The sequence below is a fragment of the Stenella coeruleoalba genome (genome assembly GCF_951394435.1).
Source record: "Stenella coeruleoalba genome assembly, chromosome: 13".
In the NCBI taxonomy this organism is placed as follows: domain Eukaryota; kingdom Metazoa; phylum Chordata; class Mammalia; order Artiodactyla; family Delphinidae; genus Stenella; species Stenella coeruleoalba.
In genome coordinates, this window is record NC_137159.1 from 12,013,285 (window position 1) to 12,035,854 (window position 22,570).

Here is a 22,570-nt window from a genome sequence, read left to right on the forward strand (position 1 = left end):
TAAAATGTTTTTAAAAGACGCCCAGACTTTAGGAGTGGGGTCCGGGTATCAGCGGGTTTGGGGCAGTTCCCTAGGTGATTCCAAGGTTGAACCTGGGCTAATTCAACAGGTGGGCTTAAGAATGATCAGAGCCAGCTGTGTTCCTGACCTGGGTAGGCGTCCTTCCATTTCTTGTTCCCTGTTTTGTTTTTTTACTGTGTGGTTTTTTTTCTTTTTTTTTTTTGGGTGGGTGGAGGTGTGTCTGGGTTTTTTTCCCATCTGGTTAATGAGAATGGAAATGCTTGTTCCGCTTTCCTCCCAGACTTGTAGTAAGATCCTGAGAGAAAAGAGTTGAAAGGCTTTGAAAAATGTCAACCACAGAATACACCTAAGATACTTGTTTTTCCTCGTTCTAAGTCCTGCCACAGTGAGGCCTTGGAGTAGGGTTGCCAGATATCACAAATAGAAATACAGGAGACACAGTTACATTTGAATTTTGGCTAAGCTACAAATAACTTTTTTACATTTTAGTATGAGTACGTTCCAGGCAATATTTAGGACTTATACATATATACGAAAGGCTTGTTTGTATTTTATCTTGGTGCCTCTTTCCCTGCTGCAACTAACAGGGGTGAGGGCCCTGGGCTCTTCACTGGAAGCTGCACACCTGCGGGGCTACCTTTGTTTGGGGGATATTTTTTGTTAACCGTCATTGTGAAGGAAGGCATTTCTAAATCTCTGACTTGAGGTGGGTCCTGTGTAGCCAGCCCAAGCCAATAAAGGGCTGTAATGAGTGGTTGCCCCTCTGCTCTGCCAGTCACTGATTCTCACTGAGTGGAGAGTTTGCTTTTAAAATTCAATGAAGCAATATCAATTTATTTAGATTTTCTTTCATTTCTTTCATCAGAGGTCTGTAGTTTTCCTCATATAGATGATGTACATATTTTGTTAGCTTTACGCGTGAGGGTTTTTTTTGTTTGGTGCTAATGCAAATGATTTGAAGTTCACATTTCAGTTGTTCATGGCTAGTATGTAGGAAAGCAATTGACTTTTGTATATTAACCTTGCTTTAATTGCTTGTTAGTTCCAGAATTTTTTGTCAATTATTTGGAATCAGCAGTCGCCACGTGTTGGGTTGGGGGTAGGGTAGGGAAGGAGGAACGAATAGGTAGAGCACAGCAGATTTTTAGAGCAATGAAACTATTCTGTATACAGTAATGAGGAACACGTGTTACTATGTAGTTGTCAAAACCCATAGAATGTACAACACAGAGTGAATCCAATGTAAACTGTGGATGTTAATGTATCAATATTGGTTCAACAATTGTAACAAATATACCAAACTAACATAAGATGTAAATAACAGGGGAAACTGTGTTTTGGGGGGGCAAGGAAACTTTGTACTTCTCAATTTTTGTATAAACCTAAAACTGCTCTAAACAAAGTCTATTAAAAAACAGTTGATAGGGGCTTCCCTGGTGGCGCAGTGGTTGAGAGTCCGCCTGCCGATGCAGGGGACACGAGTTCGTGCCCCGGTCCAGGAAGATCCCCCATGCCGCGGAGCGGCTAGGCCCGTGAGCCATGGCCGCTGAGCCTGCGCGTCCGGAGCCTGTGCTCCGCAACGGGAGAGGCCACAACAGTGACAGGCCCACGTACCGGAAAAAAAAAAAAAAAAATACAGTTGATAGGGGGCTTTTCTGAAATGAAGATGCCCAGGGTTAGTTGAGGGAAAAAAGGGTGGGTACTAAGTGCCAAGAGGATTCAGAAGAGAAAAAAGCACATTGGTTGGGAAGGCTTCTTAAAAGGGGTATATTTGAGCTTGGTCTTGAGGTAATTTCCATTAGAAGAGATGAAGTTAAATGGGCATCACACGTGGAGAGAAATGTATCAAGGCAGGAAAATAAAGTGCAGTTTGAAAAATGGGGAATTATTTAGTTTTGCTTAATGTAATGCCAGTATAAGGGAATCGTGGGAAAAAACCCTCACAAGGTAGGTTGGACCAATGATACAGAGCCTGACTTGCTTCTCTTAGTGAAGGACTGTTTGACTCCTGGCAGGAATCAGGGTCCACTTCACAGATAAGACAACGGAATTCTTTGAAGCCAGACATCTTCCCCAGAGAAGTTGTACTTTCCCCTGTTGTTTCTATTATTGGCAGTCACCTTCTTTTGTACATGAATCATTACTAAAAATTAAGAGAAAAATTGAATTAAGCTACCTTTAGTATCCTTTCATTGGAGGAAAGTGCTGTATTTCCAAACTCAAATTATAGGACTTCCTGGCGGTCCAGCGGTTGAGACTCCATGCTTCCACTGCAGGGGGTGCGGGCTCCATCCCCAGTCGGGGAGCTAAGATCCCAAGTTAAAAAAAAAAAAATTATTACCATACATACTTTTTCACATAAAACGTCCAGCATACAGCAAAACATAACCAGGCAACCAAAGGAAATTAAAGTGATAGGTTAAAAAAAAAAAGTACAGGGGCTTCCCTGGCGGCGCAGTGGTTGAGAGTCCGCCTGCCGATGCAGGGGACACGGGTTCGTGCCCCGGTCCGGGAAGATCCCACATGCCGCGGAGCGGCTGGGCCCACTCATGGCCGCTGAGCCTGCGCATCCGGAGCCTGTGCTCCGCAACGGGAGAGGCCACAGCAGTGAGAGGCCCGCGTACCGCTAAAGAAAAAACAAAACAAAACAAAACAAAAAACAACAACAACAAAAAAGCACAGCAAAATCAGCAAGCAAGAAAAACTGACCTGCAAAGGCATCAGATACTAGACTTTTCAGATAAAGACTATCAAAAGCTATACATATGTTTGTGGTAGATTGATTCCCAAATGGCCAGTAGCAAAAATGATTGTAGTGGTTATGAATATTTCATCCTCAATTTGATATGTGTATGTGTACACATACATGTGTGTGAAATATAAATATGTATATTTTATATAATATATGAAATCTTCCCCTCTCCCATTCTCCTACTAACACATGATATATTAATAGTAGTTAACTTTATATCTCATTACTCAAGTATTTGATATGAAAGGAATGTGACTGAGCTAAAGGAAAAACTAGAAGAATAAACATCAGCCAAAGATGGAAAAGAGAGTTTTTACCTTTTTAGGGGAAAGGGTTAACATGTTTTTGGCTAAACATTGTGTAGCTGCATCATAATAGGCAAAGGCATGACTTTGCTATTGTTTTTATTCTGGATGGAAGTTAAGTATGAGTTAAAGTGGTACATATGGGTGCCTAGTTGAAAAGTGTGTACTTGGTGGTTTTCTAGTGTGTCATCTCGGCTGGGCTGCTCTACGTTTTACAGGATTCCTATCCTTGCATGTTTCCAGTTAGAATGGGCTATCAGAGAGATTTTTGCACAAAATTTGGAAGGTGGAAGTGAAACAGCAGTCATATTGTTTTTATACTCAGGAAGTTACTGCAGGGGTGACAGATGCTGGTGCAACACATGCACATAATCATTTATCTGCTAGTTCACCTTGCTGAAATGGGGCAACAATCAGACCTTCAGCTGACACACCTTGTCACAGATCTTCCTTCAGCTTCTCCAAATTCTGGGCAAGGTATGTTTAGCTCCATGGTAAAAGGCACAAGGTTCTCCTTCAAAGCACCCACATCATAAAAGTTGGATATGGTGAGAGACTAATACAGGTTCTAGTTTGTCCTTAAGGATTCCAGTTCATTTCTACTCTCCTTCTTTACATCCAACTTCCCTTCCTGAACCCTTGCCTTGAAGATCTTAAGTTCTAGACTCAGACAAAAACTCTACAGAGATTATTTTAAACAGTTTCCACAATTGCATAAGACCAACTGCCTGTAAATCTATCTATCTCTTAGTGATTCTGCTTCTCTGACTGAAACTTGATTAATAAGACACTCTTTAATAGAAAACTAGACAGGGTGGAAGAGGAAATTAGTGAACTGGAAGACAAGTCAGAAGAAACTATGCAGAGAGACCTCCCCACCTTTAAAAAAAGAATCTATGAAAGAGACTATTAGAAATAGCAATAATAACTCAAAATGTCTAAATATAATTAACTTTAATCATGAGAAGAGAAAGAGAACAAGGCAGAGGAAATGTTTGAAGAGAAAATGCTATGATTTTCCAGAATTGATGAAACATACCAATCCACACATCAAGACTCTCAACAAATACCCAGCAAAATAATTAAATGAAATTCACGCCTAGACACATCATAGTGAAACTGCAGAAAAGCAGAGAAAAATTTTAAATCAGCCACAGAAAAAACAAGTAAATGTGTCAAAAAATTAGATGGATTGATGGATGGATAGAGGGAAATATAGATAACTAGTAGTACACTAAAGCAAATAGAGTAAAATATTAACAAAATAACAAGAAACAGAAAATTGTGAGAAACCACTGGGGATCCAAGGGTAATGGTGGAGTTTGCGGGAGGAGGTGCTACTTTGAAATGTTGTCCATGGTGGTTGTCTTGAGCTTGGGATGGGGGCAGCTTGGGAGGTTCATGGGAGGAGAAAATAAAAAATAAACTTTTTTGAAACAGAATCACGGACATTTGAGAGAATTTATATTTTCTTAAGCATGCATGGAGTATTTATAAAAATTAATCATGTACATAAAACATCAATACATTTTAAAGAATAGATATTATATAGACCATGCCCTAGAACACATGATAGTTGAGCTAGAAGTTAAGGATGAAAGCTTTGGGCTATGAATTTCAGAGCAAGAAGCCAACAGGAGCCTGTGTTTATAATGACTTCTGTGAGCACTTGCATCAGTCTTGGACTCCTACCTCCAGATATATTGTTATTAAAGAAACTCAAAACCTGTTTTTAGTTAAGCCATATAGCTGAGTTTTCATTATATGCAGTCAAGTTCAATTTTAACTGAGTAAGCACCCTTGACCCCAATTAGTATTTTGATAAATGCAAACTTCACAAGTGCAAATTATTAGACGCTAAGCTCCATGAAAACAGACATCCCAAGTAGTTTATCCACAACTCTGTGCTCAGAAAATAGCACAATATCTAAAGCAGACTGACATGATCAATAAATCCTTGCTGAATAAACATATCAGTGAATCAATTCTTCTAAGATTAAAAGGTGAGGGTCAGGGATATATAGAGCTCAGCACATACCATTCCTACTACTGGAAAAAAAAAAAACAAAGAAACAAACCCACATTTCTACTACAGGTGTACATAAGTGATATCCTAAAATAAAGACTATTTTTTTTTGTTTTTTGCATCAGAAAATGCTTTCACAACTGCTGAGAGCCGCCTCTGAGTTCATTATCTTTGGGAAAGAATAACAAAGAATTTGGAGTCAAGTATTTAAGAAACAGGCTTAAGGAAGTTCTGATGACTTTTTTTTTTTTTTTTTTTTGCTGCACTGTGGACCTTGGGAATCTTAGTCTCCCGACCAGGGACTGAACCCTCACTCTTAGCAGTGAAAGCTGGGAGTCCTAACCACTGGACAGCCAGGGAATTCCCCTGATATGACTCATTGACCTCTGAATTCTGCGTCTGAGACAGACACCTGAAGTGTATTATGGACCAATCCTGACCTTTTCCATCTGAGGCTATCAGAGAGCATGAACTAGAGAAGGGACCACCGCCGTCTTTTCTGGAGATGGAGCCTGCCATCTGTGTCAGTATCTTAATCTCATTTGGAGGCAACATTTTGAAAGCACTTTTGCAAAGCCTGGGCTAATATGCAGGTGCTTGTTTTTCTTTGGAAAATTTCCGAAGAATGTGATTAAAACAGGTATTTATTTGTAAAGCCCTCACCCCACCCCACCCCCCTGCCAGAGACTGGGAGACAGGCTCTTATCTTCCTGATGATTACATTTCAAAGGAATGGCTTTTAGGTCCTTGAGAAAGACAGTCCTGAATTGGAGGAGAAACAAAAGTACAGGGGGCAGGGGCCTGTGTCAGGTGTTGGCGAGAACAAACAGTAATTCTCCTGGCAGCATTGAGCTTTCTCAGACGGGCGTTTTAATGGGAGGTGGGAGTCCTCCTAAGGGTCTGGTCTTATGCTGCTAGAAGTCATGCTAGAATATAGCTATCTCTTGGGGCAGAGGTTTCCCTGGAGTTGTTATGCACAGAGAGTTCTGCAGTTCTTATAGTCCATCTTTCAATGTTAGGTAACATTTACGAGGTTGAAAACTAATGATCTCTTTTAATCTGTGATGAATGCATGCCTTCTTAATTTAGGCAGTTAAAGGTGAGGAATGCTGAGCTTGGATTAGCCCTCAACTTAAATATATTTTATCTAACATCTCTGAGCACTTTTAGATTCGAAACACAGGGCTTCAAAGGAGCACCACCTCCCGCCCTCCATACCACCCACATTGTCACTCCCTTTCAGCTACCCAAGGGAAAAGAAAAGACCAGGGCCCGATGCCCTATTAAGTGGTGTGCATCAAGGATTAGGAAGGAGTCTTTTCATCTAGGGAGAACTGTATTCATTGTTCCACACCACAGCAAACCAAAGGCCCTAAAGTTCGAAAGAGATCCTGATGCCCCCAGATATAGGGGAGAGGAAAAACTGAAGTGCAAAGAAGGAACAGCAACTGTTTACCTCAAACGTCCTCGGAAAACTGCAAAGAAATGTCTCTCCTAATTAGCTACAGTAAGATCTAAGTAACACAGCTACAAGAGACAAAGTAGAGATTCTAATGCAACTCCAAACGCTCATATAGCTGCTTTTGAAAGTTTCCTAGAAATGTATTATGTCCAAACGTGGCAGGTGCCTCCAGAATTATCCATCAGTGTACATCTCCTGTCAACGGCTGCATTCAACTTAGAAAAAAAGAAAGTGCGATTTTTTTTCAATACACATAACCACATTTTTTAATTGAAAATTTAATCTAATTGCATTTGCTTCTAAATGCACTGCACTTATGCATCAGCAAAACACATTTACTCAAAGGAAGTCAGATATTTGAGAGGATTAATCAATCCATCACGTTAATAAAAAACAAGGACCTTCCTTCAAAACTAAGGTAGCACACTAAACAGGCCAAAATGTTGTCATTAAAAATTCTTTTTCTGAAGATCACGTTCATAAGTGCAAAGAAATGTAATAGCTAGTTGTTTTTATTTATAAAATATTCGTATGTATTTTGCTATCAACGTTTTTATGAAATCATTCAAAACCTATGATTCTTTTAACGATTTTTCTGTCATTATTAATAACCGGGTAGGTAAATTTAGTATTAAATAACAGAAAAAGTTACATGCCAAGTTTTCCTCACAACGTGATTCTGAGTATTAAACATTACAAAAAGAGACATTCGCTACAACCTTGAACGAGAAAGTACATTTCCCCATTATTTAAGCAACCAAGGTTTTTTGTTTTTTCATGACGACTCAAAAAAAAGAATAAATGACGACCCAGCAGCCGCGAGTTATTACCCCACCCGGGCTCACAACCGCTGGCTTTAAGGGCCCGTTTGTTAGGGCACGTCTGAAACTCCCCATCACTGGGAGGCGGCGTCTCGCAGGGAAAACCTCGGACCGGCGCGGACCGGCCCCGGAGGCGCGGAAGGACTGCAGGTCCCGCGGGACGCCACCCCCACCCCCTGAACTACAAGCGCCGCCCGGCATCGCCATCAGAGACTGCCTCCTCCGCCGCTTCGCAGGGGAAGCGTGAGAGCTCGCCCCCGGAGGTGATTGACGGGGCGTCTCCTCCAATGGGCGCCGCGCTCGGCCCCGGCGGGCTGGGCAAGGGCCGCGGCACGCGGAGGAATCTCTCCTGCCCTTTAGTCCCGGGCTAGGTGTTGCGGCAGGCGCCATTTTACCGAGTCGCCTGTCGCGGGTGCCGCCATGTTGGTGAGGAGAAATCACCGTTACGGCCACTGTCCAAATCCCCGCGTCGCTGCGCGCCGCCCGCCCGCTCCCAAGCCTCAGCCACCGGCGGCGAATAGAGACTAAAGCGGCAGCGCCGGCAGCGCGGGGCCGTGGCCCAGTGTTTGCAGTTAGAGCCCCACCTCTCTGGCGTGGTTGTTAATAGACTGGAAAGTCTGTGTCTGTGTCGCTCACTAGTAACCGTGAGTTTTTACCACTTCGTCACCTCCCGGCGGCGGCCGGGAGCAGGTACCCGCAGGCGGCGCAGGGATCCTCCCCGCGCCCCGCCGCCGCCGGCCTCGCAGACCTGCCCTCCAGCCCCGCCCCGTTCTTGACCAAACATGACAGACTCTGAACATGCAGGGCACGACAGGTCGGGAACCCTTCTTGTCTGTCTTTCTGTCGGCTGAGAGGAGGGGTCTGGGGCGGCGGGAGCGGGCCGGGGCCGCGCGCCTCCTGCATGACTTAGACGTCTCTGTGTGGCTCCGTCCGTCCCATGACGTGCGCCCGGATGGAGAGCCCGGGCCCGCGGCCGCGGGGAGGCCGGCCCGGCCGCGCCCGCCTCCCCGCGCGGGGTCCTTCCCGGCCGGCCCCGCCCCCGGCCGCACGTGCGAGCCCCCCGCCCCCGGGCGGGCTCGGCGGCGCCGGGCGGTTCCCGCGCGCCGGCTCGGGGCTGCGGTCCAGCCCGCGCTCGGAGGAAGCGGTTCCCGGTGCGGGGCCCGGCGTCCCCGTCCGACGAGGACCCGCCAAGAATTGTCAATAACTGGTGATTTATTTGACTACTACCCTAGTACACTCCTAAAAATAAACATGTGTGGTTTTTCGGTCTTTTTCTAGGAAAATTTTAAGCAGCTCCTAAAGGCCGTGTATCTGTACAGGCTTACCCCTCGCAATTTGAAATGGGAAGTTTCAAATGTTAACACAAAATAGTTAGACTTTGCAAACCTGAGTGTAGCACAGATCTCTCCTAAAGTAAAAACTCCATGGATTGTCCAGTCTAGCCCGATTTTCTAAATGCTGTGATGTATCATTTGAACATTTAACTGAGATTCTGATTTTTTATCTTTACTATGGCTTAAGAGGCCCATTCTTCGTTCCGTTTAACGGTTTGCGGGTATTTACTATTTTAAATAGCGCAAGTAGCATCCTTAAGTTTCGGTTAGGTTTTGAATTCATATTGATATCCATCTTAATCGTTAGAAAAGAAAGGGTGGGCTTTCATTCATTAAAATTGCTGGAACAAAACCCATTGCATCTGATTCTTATTTAGAATATTTAAAAGGTCCAGAACCCGGCAGTTACTCCCTTGTGAATAGCGTTAATCAGAAGTATACATTGTACTCTAGGCTGTATACAAATTGCTGAAGTTTTACCTGTGAAGTAATGTGACCTGCTTTGGTAAAGTATACCAAACACTTTTTCTTTTTTTTTTTTAAATCCAAAAGCAGAAATCACAAACATTACTGAAATTTGAAATATCGAAATATCTGGCAACTTTGAGAGGGATAAAAATGTTATTTTAACAACCTTGGTACCGTAATAATAAATGTAGACGGCTAGAAGGCAGGTTAATTAAACGTGTCGTAATTTTTAGAAAGTCAAAAATGCTCTTAAAAAAATTATGGGTATGTAAGCTTGCACTTGACACATTTTTCATGATTATTTTACATTATCCTGTTATTAAAATGAGAAAATTCTTGGAATGGGTTAACTAATAACCTGCGAAGTTTCCCACTCTGAGTATCTGTGGACAAACCAATGATGGGGTTTTGCTAATGCAGCCTAAAATTCATTCTTTGTGTGAAAGAAGGAAATCTGTTCTCTGTTAGTTCACAGAGAAACTTCAATATGTAGAATTATGTATTCTACTTAAGGAAGCAACCATGTTGCCAAATTCAGATATCGAATTAATTTTCTAGTAAGGAACTGTGATGCTGGACTTTAAAAAGAATTTGAAATTTTAAAATACTGAATTAGAAATTAAAAATAAAAATTTAAATAATTCTTTGTAAGATATATAACCAGCTTGGCGATAGGAAGTAGGGATTAAGCAGTAGTGTATTTAGTCTTTTTTTGTTTTATATTAGGAGTAGGAAAACTATTTTCTGGTGATTTCTGAAGCAAAAAGATTAGCTCTGTTTTAATTTATCCATTTGTTAAGTGGCAGTATTATTCTGAGGCAAGAAGGTTTATCTTTTTCACACTTTTTTAAGTCAACCTACATGAAAAACAAAACAACTATATCTAAAAACAAAGTGAACTAGGATTCAGGAGAAGTGGTTCTGGCTCCAGCTTTGCTACTACTTAGCTTTGTGAACTTGAGCAGGCTTAGTTTCTTAATTGTTAAGAGGGTTGTATAAGAATTTTTCGACTTCTACAGGATCAGTGGTTCTCAACCTTCTCTGGGGAGGTTTTTAAAAAATGTTGAAATCGTTTCCATTGGTCTGAGCTTTAAGATTTTTTTAAAGCTCCTCAGGTAATTCTAACATGTATCAAATTGAGAACCACTATACTAGGTCAATATTAGCTAATCATCAGAATCACTTTGCGGAATAAAGATTTTTGTCCTGTCCAGAGCAACTGAATCAAAATCTCTAGGGGGGAAAAGAAATCTCTAGGGGAGGATTGTGGTAATCTGTATTTTTAATGGGCTCCCTGGGTAATTTTTAAGAAATTTGGGAAAAAATGGACTAATCTGTGGAATCCCAAAATATTCTGTGCTTTCATACTATAGTTACTTTATACTGTGATAAAACTTTCCATGAGTTAAATGGAGAAGATATATGAATTCTGGTATTTGGAGCTTGGCATTGTCTCAAGGATATTCTTTTTTTGTCATTTTTGAAAATTAAGATATTGGAAAAAAAGATACAGGAAAAAAGTTAAATCTATGATTTTTATTTACAACTGCTATAATTATACAAATTAAAATATTACTATGATGGTTTACATGAGAATGAGATTCTACATGTAAATGGAAATTCACAGAATGAACAATTTTTTCTTTTAAAAAATTGTTTTCTTGTACGTGTTTTATATGGTGAACATTTTGCATAAGATTTGTTTGCCAAATTAGTTAACTTAAAAAAAAATACCCATTTGTACTTTCCTTTAAATATTTTCATGCCTGGAGTGAAAACATTGTATTTTTATAAAGTGTTATTAATATAAAAATACCTATAAATGAACTTGTGATTATGTAGACTGTTAGAAGAGGACTTATGCATAGATCTTTAGAATTAATAGAGGTGGAGAAGGAGTTGGAGCAAGTCAAAGGGAGATAAAGGTCTTGTCTCTCTTTGCATTCAGTTCTTCCCTTTCAGCCAGTTCTCTTAGGCACAGCTCCAGCCACCTAGCTTTATATTTCAGCTGGATGTTGACCTAATTAAAACAACTCACAGATAACTCTTAAAGGCTAAATAGTATGAGGCCCTGCTCTGGACACAAGTACAGTTGAGAAGGAAAGATAAATATATGCCCAGGTAATTGTTACATATTTTTTGAAATATGCTAAAGGTCAAAAGTTTTAAGGGCCTACACTGGGGAAAAGGATAATTTTAACATGATCAGTATGAGAGCTTGTGATTCTCAGAGTCTAACTGATAGGAGGTATGGGTAATACTTTCCTTTGGGAGGAAGTTATTCTTTGCCCATGATGAACAACCTTCCCACCTTCTTTCCCTCCTCTCCCCGCTTTCCTTCCTCATGTAAACCGAGATCACCAAAACTCCAGCTAGTCAGAATTGTAGTAGTTTATATTTCCCCTTCCTTTCCCTCCCCTTCTTTTCCCTCCCCCACATAGCGATTGAAACCTTACACGGGAGAGTATGAAGAGGTGAGGGTGAAGAAGATGATTACACTTTCCATTTGTAACAGGGCTTTCCTTTGATTCGCACATTAATCCCATGAGGTAATATAGTATTGCAATGTTCAGTAATTTCTCTGAGATCCCACAGATAGAGCCTAGGTAAGAATCCAGAATGCAAACTCCTACCTGCAGTGTTAGTTTTAACTCTTCATTAAGTTTGCATGGGGAAGTAATCCAGTAAATTCTAGCCTTTACTTCTTGAATTGTTTGGGATTGAAATGTGGTATATTTAAGAGAGCTCCGTTCTCTGAATGAAACCTTGGTTGTGATCCTAGTTTTTCCTCTAGCTTGGTTAATGCTCTCTTCTTTTTCATGATTATTTTTCTTATTTGTGAAATAAGGTAGTTGAACTAGATTACTTCCAATCTCCCTTCCTACTTTAAGAAGTCAATAATTTTCATTTAAAAAGTTGCAGATGCCTTTTCTTACATCAGAGTTCACTTTGATTTCCTACACAATGTCTGGTTTTACAAACAACCAGTCAAATCATTATGCTGTACCCCTTAAACTTACACAGTGCTGTATGTCAATTATATCTCAATGAAACTGGAAGAATAAATTAACTAATTGCCTAGTGAGGGAAGGCATTGACTCCAGTAAACGAGAGATTGGTAAATTTCCAAAATTCACAGAGTAAATCAGTGGGAGCTCAAATAATGACTCCAGAGCCCACACTTTTATGGTAGAATAGACATCTTCATCACATGAGGATGTATATGTATATCAGAATGCCAATTTAGTCACGTAAAACGAGTTTTTAAGGTGTCCTAAGTTAATTATCATTAAAATTATAACGTAAAACCACATAAAAATAACAATCTGTTTATAAAAGTGGTACAAAAATGAACCTAGATTTAGAATTCATGATACTCAATATTATACATATGTTGCTGTTTATAATTAATGTACTTGAATTCATTTGGTCCATATAGAAAGAACAGATATTAATGTCTTCATTTTATAGTTTCGGAAATAGATTTAGAGGGTAAATAACTTGACCAAGGTGGCTAGGCAGCTGAGAAGCACAATTTGTGTCTTACGGCATTCGGTTTCAGTACTCTTTATGTTGCCTCCATTTTGTCATAAAGGTAGGAAATCTGATAGCAGATGCTGGGTTGGATTTGGGACACTTAAAAGTTTTTTTTTTTTTTTTGAGGTATTGATCACAGGCAATTTCATTGTAGTTCATTATAAATTCATCTTATATGACAAAGGGTTTTTCTAAATCTTAAAACATTAAAATCGAATTTATAAAGAATATTACTTTTTTCACATTTTTTTAAAAGGGATTATGAAATCAATTAAATTAACTTAAATCTACAAATTTTTAACTATAGAAAACACAAGTTTCAAACTGTTAAGGGAATTCACTGAAAATTCGTAAGAGGTCAGAAGAACCGTTACCTCTTTGCTTGGATTTTCCTTGAATACTTGCAGCTGACAATAAAATGTTAGCTCACTGGTACTTGTGTGTGGGGTTAAGTTCTTTATAACCTCTACTCTTTGGCCTATAAAGGAGGTTGTGGGTTGATTTCTTTTCTACACCCTTGGAGTACATAGGAGTCTGTTTTAAAATTATGTTTTGTGCAAGCAAATGAAAATGAAATAGAATAACGCATCTAAGTTAGAAATACCTGCATATTTGACTTTGTATATATATTACATATATATATATATATATATATATATATATATACATACACACACACCATTTTTTTCCCCGAATGCCAAATGTCCAAGTGTGAAAACCAGTATTTGACTAACGCTAGGGCTGAAGCCATAGATTAAACTTTTGAAATATGTGAATAAATCTGAAATATTGTCCCTCAATTTATTATTAGAAATTTTAGAGATCTAATTTTTAAAATAGGACATTACAGTACAGTAACAATAATTTTCAGCACTGCCTCTTGTTAGGTGCTCCTGTGATTACTGTAATGCACATGATAGTGAATGGAGGGTCATTTTCAACTGAGATTAGTGGAATTCAAGATAGTTGAGGGAATTTTTTTTCCTCTAACGTTTTCTTTTTTATATATTTTTTAACTCTCTGGGGCAAACATGATTGATTACGTTGCACATAACTGGAGTTTTTTCTCCTCATGAAATTTTGAGGTAGCAAAGTTAACATTCTGTTTTTCATTTATCCATAAAAGATGTGAATTCCCAAATGGCATTTTTTTCTTGAAAGATTTATGGAATTAAATAATTAAAAACTAAACATAGTCTTTAGAAGTTATTTTGTTCAATGATGTCGATATTAGTATGCCAATAATTGAACAAAGTTAGAATTATGACATGATTTCTATTATTCTACTTTGCATTTTTTATTTAAATTTTTATAATTATTTGTCAGTTCAGAAAGGATATAATATTCTTTCTAAAGTCATCAGCTAACTCTTGCAATATTATTACACTATTTGACTATTTGAAAATTTCTTTTGTACGTAAAATAGCTTTCATAATCATCAATTGTGACATTTTTCTCTTGCATTAATAATGTACGTTTATACTTCATCTAATTCATAAATTGTCAATATATGAAGCACACAAGGAGATTCTAGTTCTAAATTGCACCTAGAATATCTTCTTAACTTGGAAAGTGAATATTCAGATACTAACAGTAAATTCACTTGATACAGCCTTTTAATATATGACCTTGTTACACTAAACTAATGATCACACAATCCCTGATCATGTCACATTCAGGGATACCAGAGCTGACTTGAAGCAGGCCAAGGTAGAACGAAGAAAGGTACTTTAGTTGGATACTTCAGGCAAAGCCTATTTTGGATTTAAAAAATATATATACTCCCACCACATTCCCCAAATCCTGGAGCCCTAGTTCCTCATATTATAGTTAATGTGGTTATCAGTTAATTTGGGATATTGGACACTTATATACCAAGTATCCTTTTTGGATATTATTGGGTCACACGCAGTTTTACCCAGCTCATTATAGATTCATTCAAGACTTCTTCAACTTTTGTTTTGATATCATGATGCCTAGAAGATTGTTTTCTGGCTTTCAAATTCTAAGGGTATTTTATTTGCTGAGATTCGTTTCAGTTGGATTTCTAGCTTCTCTGGTCAACATCAGAGGACCTAAATCAAAAGGATAAATTGAAAGGGAATGAAAGTAAATGAATTTTAGCTTAGTGAGATAGCAAAGATAGTGAATGAAATATAAAAAAGAATTTTAGGGAGAGGCCTAGTGGTTAGGATTCTGGGCTTTCACTACCGTGGTCTGGGTTCATTCCCTTGTCGGGGAACCAAGATCGTGCAAGCCACATGGCGGGGCCAAAAACAAGGAATTTTTTAAATGTAGTCTCAAAAAAAACTATGGCAAGCTAATTCAGTTTTAATTATGTTATAGTCTCTGCTCATGGCATAAAGGATGTTTGAGGAATAGTATGGTTTTCCTTCATGATGTTAAACATACAAGTTTAAGGATGCGTTAAATAAATTTAATTTCATAAATTGATACACAGCAGTACCTATTCTAGCTGGCATTGGATGGGGGCAGGGAATTAAGCATTAGCAAAGATTTTATCAGAAACCAAATTTGTGAATTTTTTTGAAGGAACTCTTAAAATACATGGCATGTCTTACTAAATAGTTACTGATTTAGCTTTTTCTTAGTTACTTAGGATCATCATGAATATGTATTGTCATCATAATCCCTCTGAATACTAGGTATTATACTCCATCTTGTGTCTTGCTGCATTCAGGAGACTTTGGAAATATGGAAGCTTTCACACAGACTGTCATTGCTAGGTGTTGCTTAATGATAAGTAGAAAGGCCCTCAGGAACAGACTCCAAAGTTAGTCTACCCCAGATTCCTTTCTGCTTCTACTTGTTTCAGATAGTTTTTCATTGTTATTCTCTGAAGGAAAATAAGAGAAATTTCCCGTTACAATCCATGCTCCTTGGATTTATAACCTTTCCCAGTTTCTGTGGAAGTACCTGTAGTCTAGCATACCCATTTTATTCAAATGCATGTATTTCAAGTAGATCACAAGAAGAAAGGAAACTTGTTGAGGGCTGTCTCCTAGGTACAGTGCTAAGTAATTACCTAACTTTATCTCACTTACTCCTTAACTCTGTGCTGGTAAATTGATTCATTACATTTTGTAGTTAAGAAAACTGAATATTAGAGGTTGAGATCATTTGTTCAAGGTTATATACCTAGAAACAGAATTTGAAGCCACATCCTTCTGGCTCTAGAACCTTTCTTCTTCTGCCCTACTATGATTATTTTTAAGTATTCAGTTTTAACATATCACAAGTTTAAAGCATTATATAGTCCTTTTAAGAAATCTGTTGTTGGTTACTTGTTTAACACTCCTACTTTAATTTCCAGGTTCAGGTGACCTCACTTTGCCAGAGCCCTGGGTCCTCATTAAATAAGAGAGGTTTTTTGCCTGTTAGATTTTGGTTTGGGTCAAAGCCAACTACCTTATTAAGTATTACACATTCTTTTCTGGATGTTGGTGCTTAGCCCCGTCTTGTTTTAATTGAATGGCAAGCCTTAGTAATAACATAGCAATTTTCGTTTCTTGCAACATTCCTCTCTTTTCTTCCCCTCTCTGACTTTGATGTAGAGAATTTCATTTGGTAGGCGGTTACCTGGACTGCACTCCTTTTTATCAGCTTGCTTGGAACCCTGAAATGAAATAGGGAGACCCATTTTCCAGCTCTCATGATTTGATCAAGTCTTTTTTTTAATCTGTTCAATAAAAAAATTTTCCTTTGAGCACTTAAAAACAGACTGTTCATTAAAAAGAAAACCCTATATCATCAATCCAACTGGTCTAGCCTGGTAGCTCTGTTTCCTGACAGATCTTAAAATAACTCCTGTGGAATTTAAGTAACTCACATTTACTCTTTTTTTAATTAATTTTTATTGGAGTATAGCACATTTACTTTACGTGTCAGAAATGCAACTTCCAGACCGCAAGTTTCTCTGTATCATCTCTTAAAATACCACCCAAATCATGTGTTGATGAAGTTTTTTTCCCCAAATTTTATTACTTTAAACATACAAAAATGTTGAAAAAATTTTTACAGTAAACACCCTCATGTGTTAGCCACCATTTGGTATGATTCTTAATCTCTATATCAGCTACTATTAAGGGGTTTAGCTATTTGCACTTTCTTCCTAAGACTAAACACATGTTGTGACTATTATAGCAACAGGGTTAAGAAAGATGGGCCTGGGAATCAGACGGCCTAGGCTGGGTTCTAGCTCTGTCATCTACTAGCAGAGTTAGTTAAGCTTTTTGTCTCCTTTCTTCACCAGTTTAATGGGGATAATAATAGTTACAGTTGACCCTTGAACAACACTGGTTTGAACTGCCTGGGTCCACTTCCACTTGGATTTTTTTTCCCAATAGGAAAGACTACGTACTACACGAACCTGGGTTGGTTGAATCTGCAGATACGGAACCATGGTTTTGAGGAACTCAGATATAGAGGGCCGACTATAAATTACGCGTGGAGGGTCGGCACCCCAACCCACATGTTGTTCAAGGGTCACCTGTATTTCATAGAGTTAACATGAGGGTAAAATGAACTGACCCAACATGCCTGGCAGCCTAGTAAGTGCTCAGTAATTGTTGACAATCGTATTATATGATGATATAAAAATAATTTTATTTTTTGACTACAGATTTGGATTGAGATGTTATTTTACTTCAGAATTAATATTAGTTTATCATGAACACATTAGCTGGAATTGAAGATAGACAAATAGTGAAATAATTAGATGACGAAAAGTATAGACGAAAAATTGCTGAGGAATTTTTTTTTTTTTGCGGTACGCGGGCTTCTCACTGTTGTGGCCTCTGCCGTTGCGGAGCACAGGCTCCGGATGCACAGGCTCAGCGGCCATGGCTCACGGGCCCAGCCGCTCCGCGGCACATGGGATCTTCCCGGACCGGGGCACGAACCCGTATACCCCTGCATCGGCAGGCGGACTCTCAACCACTGCGCCACCAGGGAAGCCCTGAGGAATATTTTTAAATTATTTGTTTAAGTCATATATCCATAATCCTCTGATGGCCCCAAGCTTTTGAAAGGTTCCAGGCAATATTTTGGCCTTTATGGGGAAACAGAGTTAACTTACTACAGCTAAAATTGAATCATTTACACTTTCTGTTTGTTCATATCTAGATTTGAATGCTTGCAGGACTAAGACAACCTGGTACTGTAGTGAATGGGGACTTGTAATGCTTCTTTAAAAGATAACCTTTAGTTTTATTTGTATCCTCTATTGTTTTTCTCTATTTTGTTGATTTATGTCCTCTTATGTATTATTTTCACTCTTCTTTTCAGTTTACCCATTTCCAAGTGCTTTAGTTGAATGTATAGATCATTTGTTTTTAATCTTTGTTATTTCCTGAAAATGTGTTTAAATAAAAGCATAAATCTCCCTCTAAGGACTCCTTTTCTTTGTTCAAAAGATTTTTAATTTAATAACTTCATGGTGTACTCTGCACAAAATTTATACTGGGAAGTTCACCAGGAAGTTACATTGCTTGAATTTAGATGTTTCTTTATTATGCTACTGATACATTCATTACTGCATCAGGTAATTATAATGCCTTCTTTGAATAATTTGAGGCTTAAATGATTGGGATTACGTGCTGCTATGATAGAGAATATTAACATATTATTCATTCATATCCTTACTATTTTTAAGGGAAATCTTGACCCAATTCAAAGGAATGGTCACTTCAGCAATAATGAGGTGACATTTTAAAGGTATAAATCATGGGAATGTTTGTAATATTCACAGAGGATTGCCTGAAAGATAATAGTCTATTCATTTCTCGATATTAGTAGCTTTCAGCTAATTTTTTTTTTTTTTTTTTTTGCTTCAACACTGTTGGAGAAAAAACATTCCTATCAGTAACAGAGTGATTGTATTCGAGTGGAGTGCGTCTAGTATCAGCATCTCCATATCTGTTCCATTCTTCTTTTGGATTGTTGCAGTGGCATCCTGCTTTTGCTGTATCTGTTTTGTCTCTCCTCTAGATCTGTTTTTCACTCTCAATTAAATTTGTATTTCAAAATGGAGATCTAATTACAATGCCAAAATTTGTATTTCAAAATGGAGATCTAATTACAATGCCTCCTTTCCTGGAAAAAACACGTTCAGTGTTTTTTCATTTCTCTAGGATAAACTCCAAACATGCCCAAAGCCCTGCATGATCTAGTGCTACCCATCACTCCAGTATAATTACGAACCAGCTTCTCCCCTTTCCTCTATGATCCAGTGACACTGGCCTTGTCTCCGTTCCTGCCTCACTTCTCATACAAAGAAATTTTGCTCATCCTATTTTCTCTGTCTGCCAGAGGCCCTTCCCTACCCCTATTCTCCTAGGCTAACTCATCATCTCAGTTCATTCATGACTTCCTCAGGGAAAGCCTTCCAGACTTCCCTGACATGACTTTTCCCTATTGTGTACACTCGTAGCACTTTTACCTCCTTCGTATATGGTTGTTATTTTATATTTATTTGTGTGATTCTTTGATGTCTGTCTCCGCCATCACTAGATTGAAAACTTCATGAGAGAAGAAAGCCGTGTCTTTTTTGTTTACCATCGTATCCCCAGTTAGTAGTGAATAAATACGTTAAATGAATGAATGACACTTTTTTTTTTTTTTTTTGCTGGGAGGGCAGAAGATTCTTATAAACATATAGTTTTTGAGAAATGCTGCTCTAGATGCTGTGGTTTTCATCCCTGGATTAAATCAGAACACCAGACAGTTGTGTACTTGGACAATATTACTTTGTTTCCTCATATAATTGCTTCTTCTCAATTGAACTTTGGCATCATGCCCTTGGTTCAAATTGGGGTATGCTGTAAGTGATAAACTGTTGTATGGACACTATTGAAGATAGTGTCCATTGTATCAAGTACTGCCCATTGTATCTGATAATATTTATAAGGACTCAGAGGAGAAATTTCTCTCCCTTCTCCCAGAAACAAAATTGTGCTTCTCTTGAGCAACTGATCTGTTCTTGTCCTAAAAGCACTGTTGTCTTATACCTTATCCTGTTTCCTAAAGCTCAGGGTCAAATTTGCAGCTTACATCTAGAAATTAGTCCGGGATTTCTGGCATGCCGCTATGTAAACTAATCTTAGTCTTAGCACTGTTTTAAGCTTTAGAATTTTAACTGTGATTTATTTACATATTTTACAGTTTGTTCAATAAAAGTCTCTATAAATAGCTTCCAAGGAATAATAGAACTCTATCAGAACCTTAAAAAAAAAGGCAAAATTAATCTGTTAATCTGCTTGCTGGCTAAGAAACAAGTTCAGTGGGTCTCTCCATGCTGAAAGTGGAAGGGATAAAGAGGAGTATAAAATGTTTATTACATATTGGGAGGAATTCGAGATATTACGTTCTGATTGGTTCATTTGGGAAATAGAAATTCTTCCTTTTGATTTTTTTCTGCTTCTGTCACAAAAGCACAGGCATTGCTTTATGACGATGTCTGAGGAGGGATGTGAAAGTGTCTGTTAGGCTCAAGGACACACAGCACTTTTTTTGTATGCGCATGTTGGGAACTTGGCAGAGCTTTAACAGTCTCCCCTTGTCCTACTCACGTAAACAGCAAGTTAACGTGTACGCTACGATCTTGTAGGAACTCTGATTAAAAAGGCCTTGGCTTAACTGAGTCCCTTTGTTTTCCTTCTGTTATAAAAATAAATTTTTGTACCATCTCATGAAATAACAGCTGTGCAGTAGCATATCTGACTCTGGAGACCAGGCATTGAAAGAAAAGTAAGAGTAGCCGTGACTGTTAAAAGGAGAAACTGGAAGGCACTTGAGAATGATGACCAAAGATTCCTCACTTGACCAGGAGGTTAGATGTTAAGGCTCCTGCTGAGTCCACATTTGATAGCCAAGTTGTCTTTTAGTTTGAGTATAGATTGGTCAACTTTCCTTATGGAATTATTCCATAAGAAGCAGGAAGTATCAGCCATATTGTATATTTTTCTTGGCTTGCCAGGAAGAAGTCCAGGGCCATGCTGTGATCTACAACCACGTGGATCAATGACTTTAGTTTGTTGTACTTTTAGGGCTTTACAGTATTATTTATTCTTTCAGTCAATGTTAACAACACATTTTTGATATATTTTTCCAAGTTATATGACCCCCTTAGTTGAAGATAGAGCCCTAAGGATTCTAGCTTTAAGGGAGCAACAGTGTTTGTTTTTTTTTTTCTCTAGGGAGATCAGTGTCCCTTCAGACACTTCCCAGAGAAGCATGGTCTCCTGAAGGAGATAGGAAGGAAATATCTAAAAATGTCTAATTATTACATTGTTATATATACTTTTTATTTATATATGCAAGTTAGGTTTTGATGAAGTAAATATGTGAAACCATGTTGTTGATTCAGGAAATAAAGATTAGAAGGGCCACATATAGTTTTAAAAACAAAAGAGCAATTACTTGTAACAAAAGTAACAAAGGAATTCTGTTATCTCTGGGGTACAGATAACATACATAGAATTAAACAAAATTTGCAAAGATTGTCATAGGACTATGAAGGCTATTAGGCTAGTTAAAATATATAATTTCGCCCATATATTTGTACAAAATCCCATTCCTGAAGGAATTTGTATTTGGGTTGAGACTTTGACTAAGTTCTAAGACAGGCGTGGGGAGTAAAACAAACCAAGTGAAAATTGCCGTGGCTGTAGATAGTCATTTTAAAGGGATAAGCTGAGTTTCTGCAAACCAGTACATTCCAGAGGGTGTAAGAATGTATTGGGTAAAGGATAAGGATAAAAAGTGATTTGAAGGCTGGTAGGTATCCAGATTTTACCACTGGTAATTTGTAAAGACAAACTCTCTGAAACAAATGCTGATAAACCATCTAGGATGTAAATGTTCAAGGTCCAGTTTGGGATAAACATAAAAGCACAGAAACTCAAGTTAGGTAGCTCTTCCATGACCCCAATATGGCCAGCCAGTGTTTTCCTTGAGGGGAAATACCTAGTTTGGGAGGTATAAGGTAGGGAGTTAGGTTAGGGCTTAATCAAGAGGATCACACATAAGCTATACAGATTGAGGGAAACAATCAGAGCAGGCATGGGCAAATCCTAGACCCAAGCAAGTTTTTTGTGACACCTGCTTACAGGTTCAGCGAGTAAGATTCAGAGAGTTTATTTCATACATAGACGACAAATTCAGTATCAACATCGGGTCAGCTTCTCGTGTCCCTTGTCCTACAGGATAACACTGAAATCAAAGAGACCAGAGGATCATAGGTAATGTGAGTGGTAGGGCACTCTTGTTGCTGAGGAACAGTTTCCATACTGCAGCTATGCAGTTTTTTTCAGCCTGCAGCTGTACACTTAGGAGTGGGCAAGGTGGAAAATCTAAGTCCTCACCGGAAGCAGGGAAGGTGGGTGAGAAATTGCCTTATAGCAGCCTCCCACGAAATAAGGAGGTGGGTGAGAAATAGCCTTGCAGCAGCACCTATCTTTCCATACTTCGGGGGGACCACAGGGCATCTGCTAAGGTTTAGGTCAGCCTGTGGTTGAGCCTTGCCTGTGTGGCCTATGCGGAGACATGTAGGGTTGCCAGGGCACTGGTACAGAGCAGTTCCTCTACATTTATCATCCATGGTAAGGGAGAAATGACAGGATGAATTAGAACAAAGCATGAAAAGTGCTACAAGCAATCATTTTCAAGCATCTAGAAAATTTGTGTTCTCTTGGTTTTAGGATAAGCAGTCTACTTCTATAAACTTGTCTACTCTGAAAAATGTCTTTTTTGTAGTGATCATTATCAGCTTATCCCAGGAAGCTTGTGTTCATGAGTAATATCTTTGTAATATCATCCATCAGGA

The 22,570-nt window shown here is 38.7% G+C and overlaps 1 protein-coding gene across 1 annotated transcript in view; it reads left to right on the forward strand.

Moving 5' to 3' along the window:
- The first annotated feature begins 7,677 nt into the window (after positions 1-7,677).
- Positions 7,678-22,570, forward strand: part of ZC3H6 (zinc finger CCCH-type containing 6) — a 53,068-nt gene continuing 38,175 nt past the window's right edge. Inside the window, exon 1 of the mRNA XM_079941617.1 lies at positions 7,678-8,201. Coding sequence (XP_079797743.1) covers positions 8,170-8,201 — 32 coding nt within the window. The 5' untranslated portion in view covers positions 7,678-8,169. The remainder of the gene's footprint in view (positions 8,202-22,570) is intronic.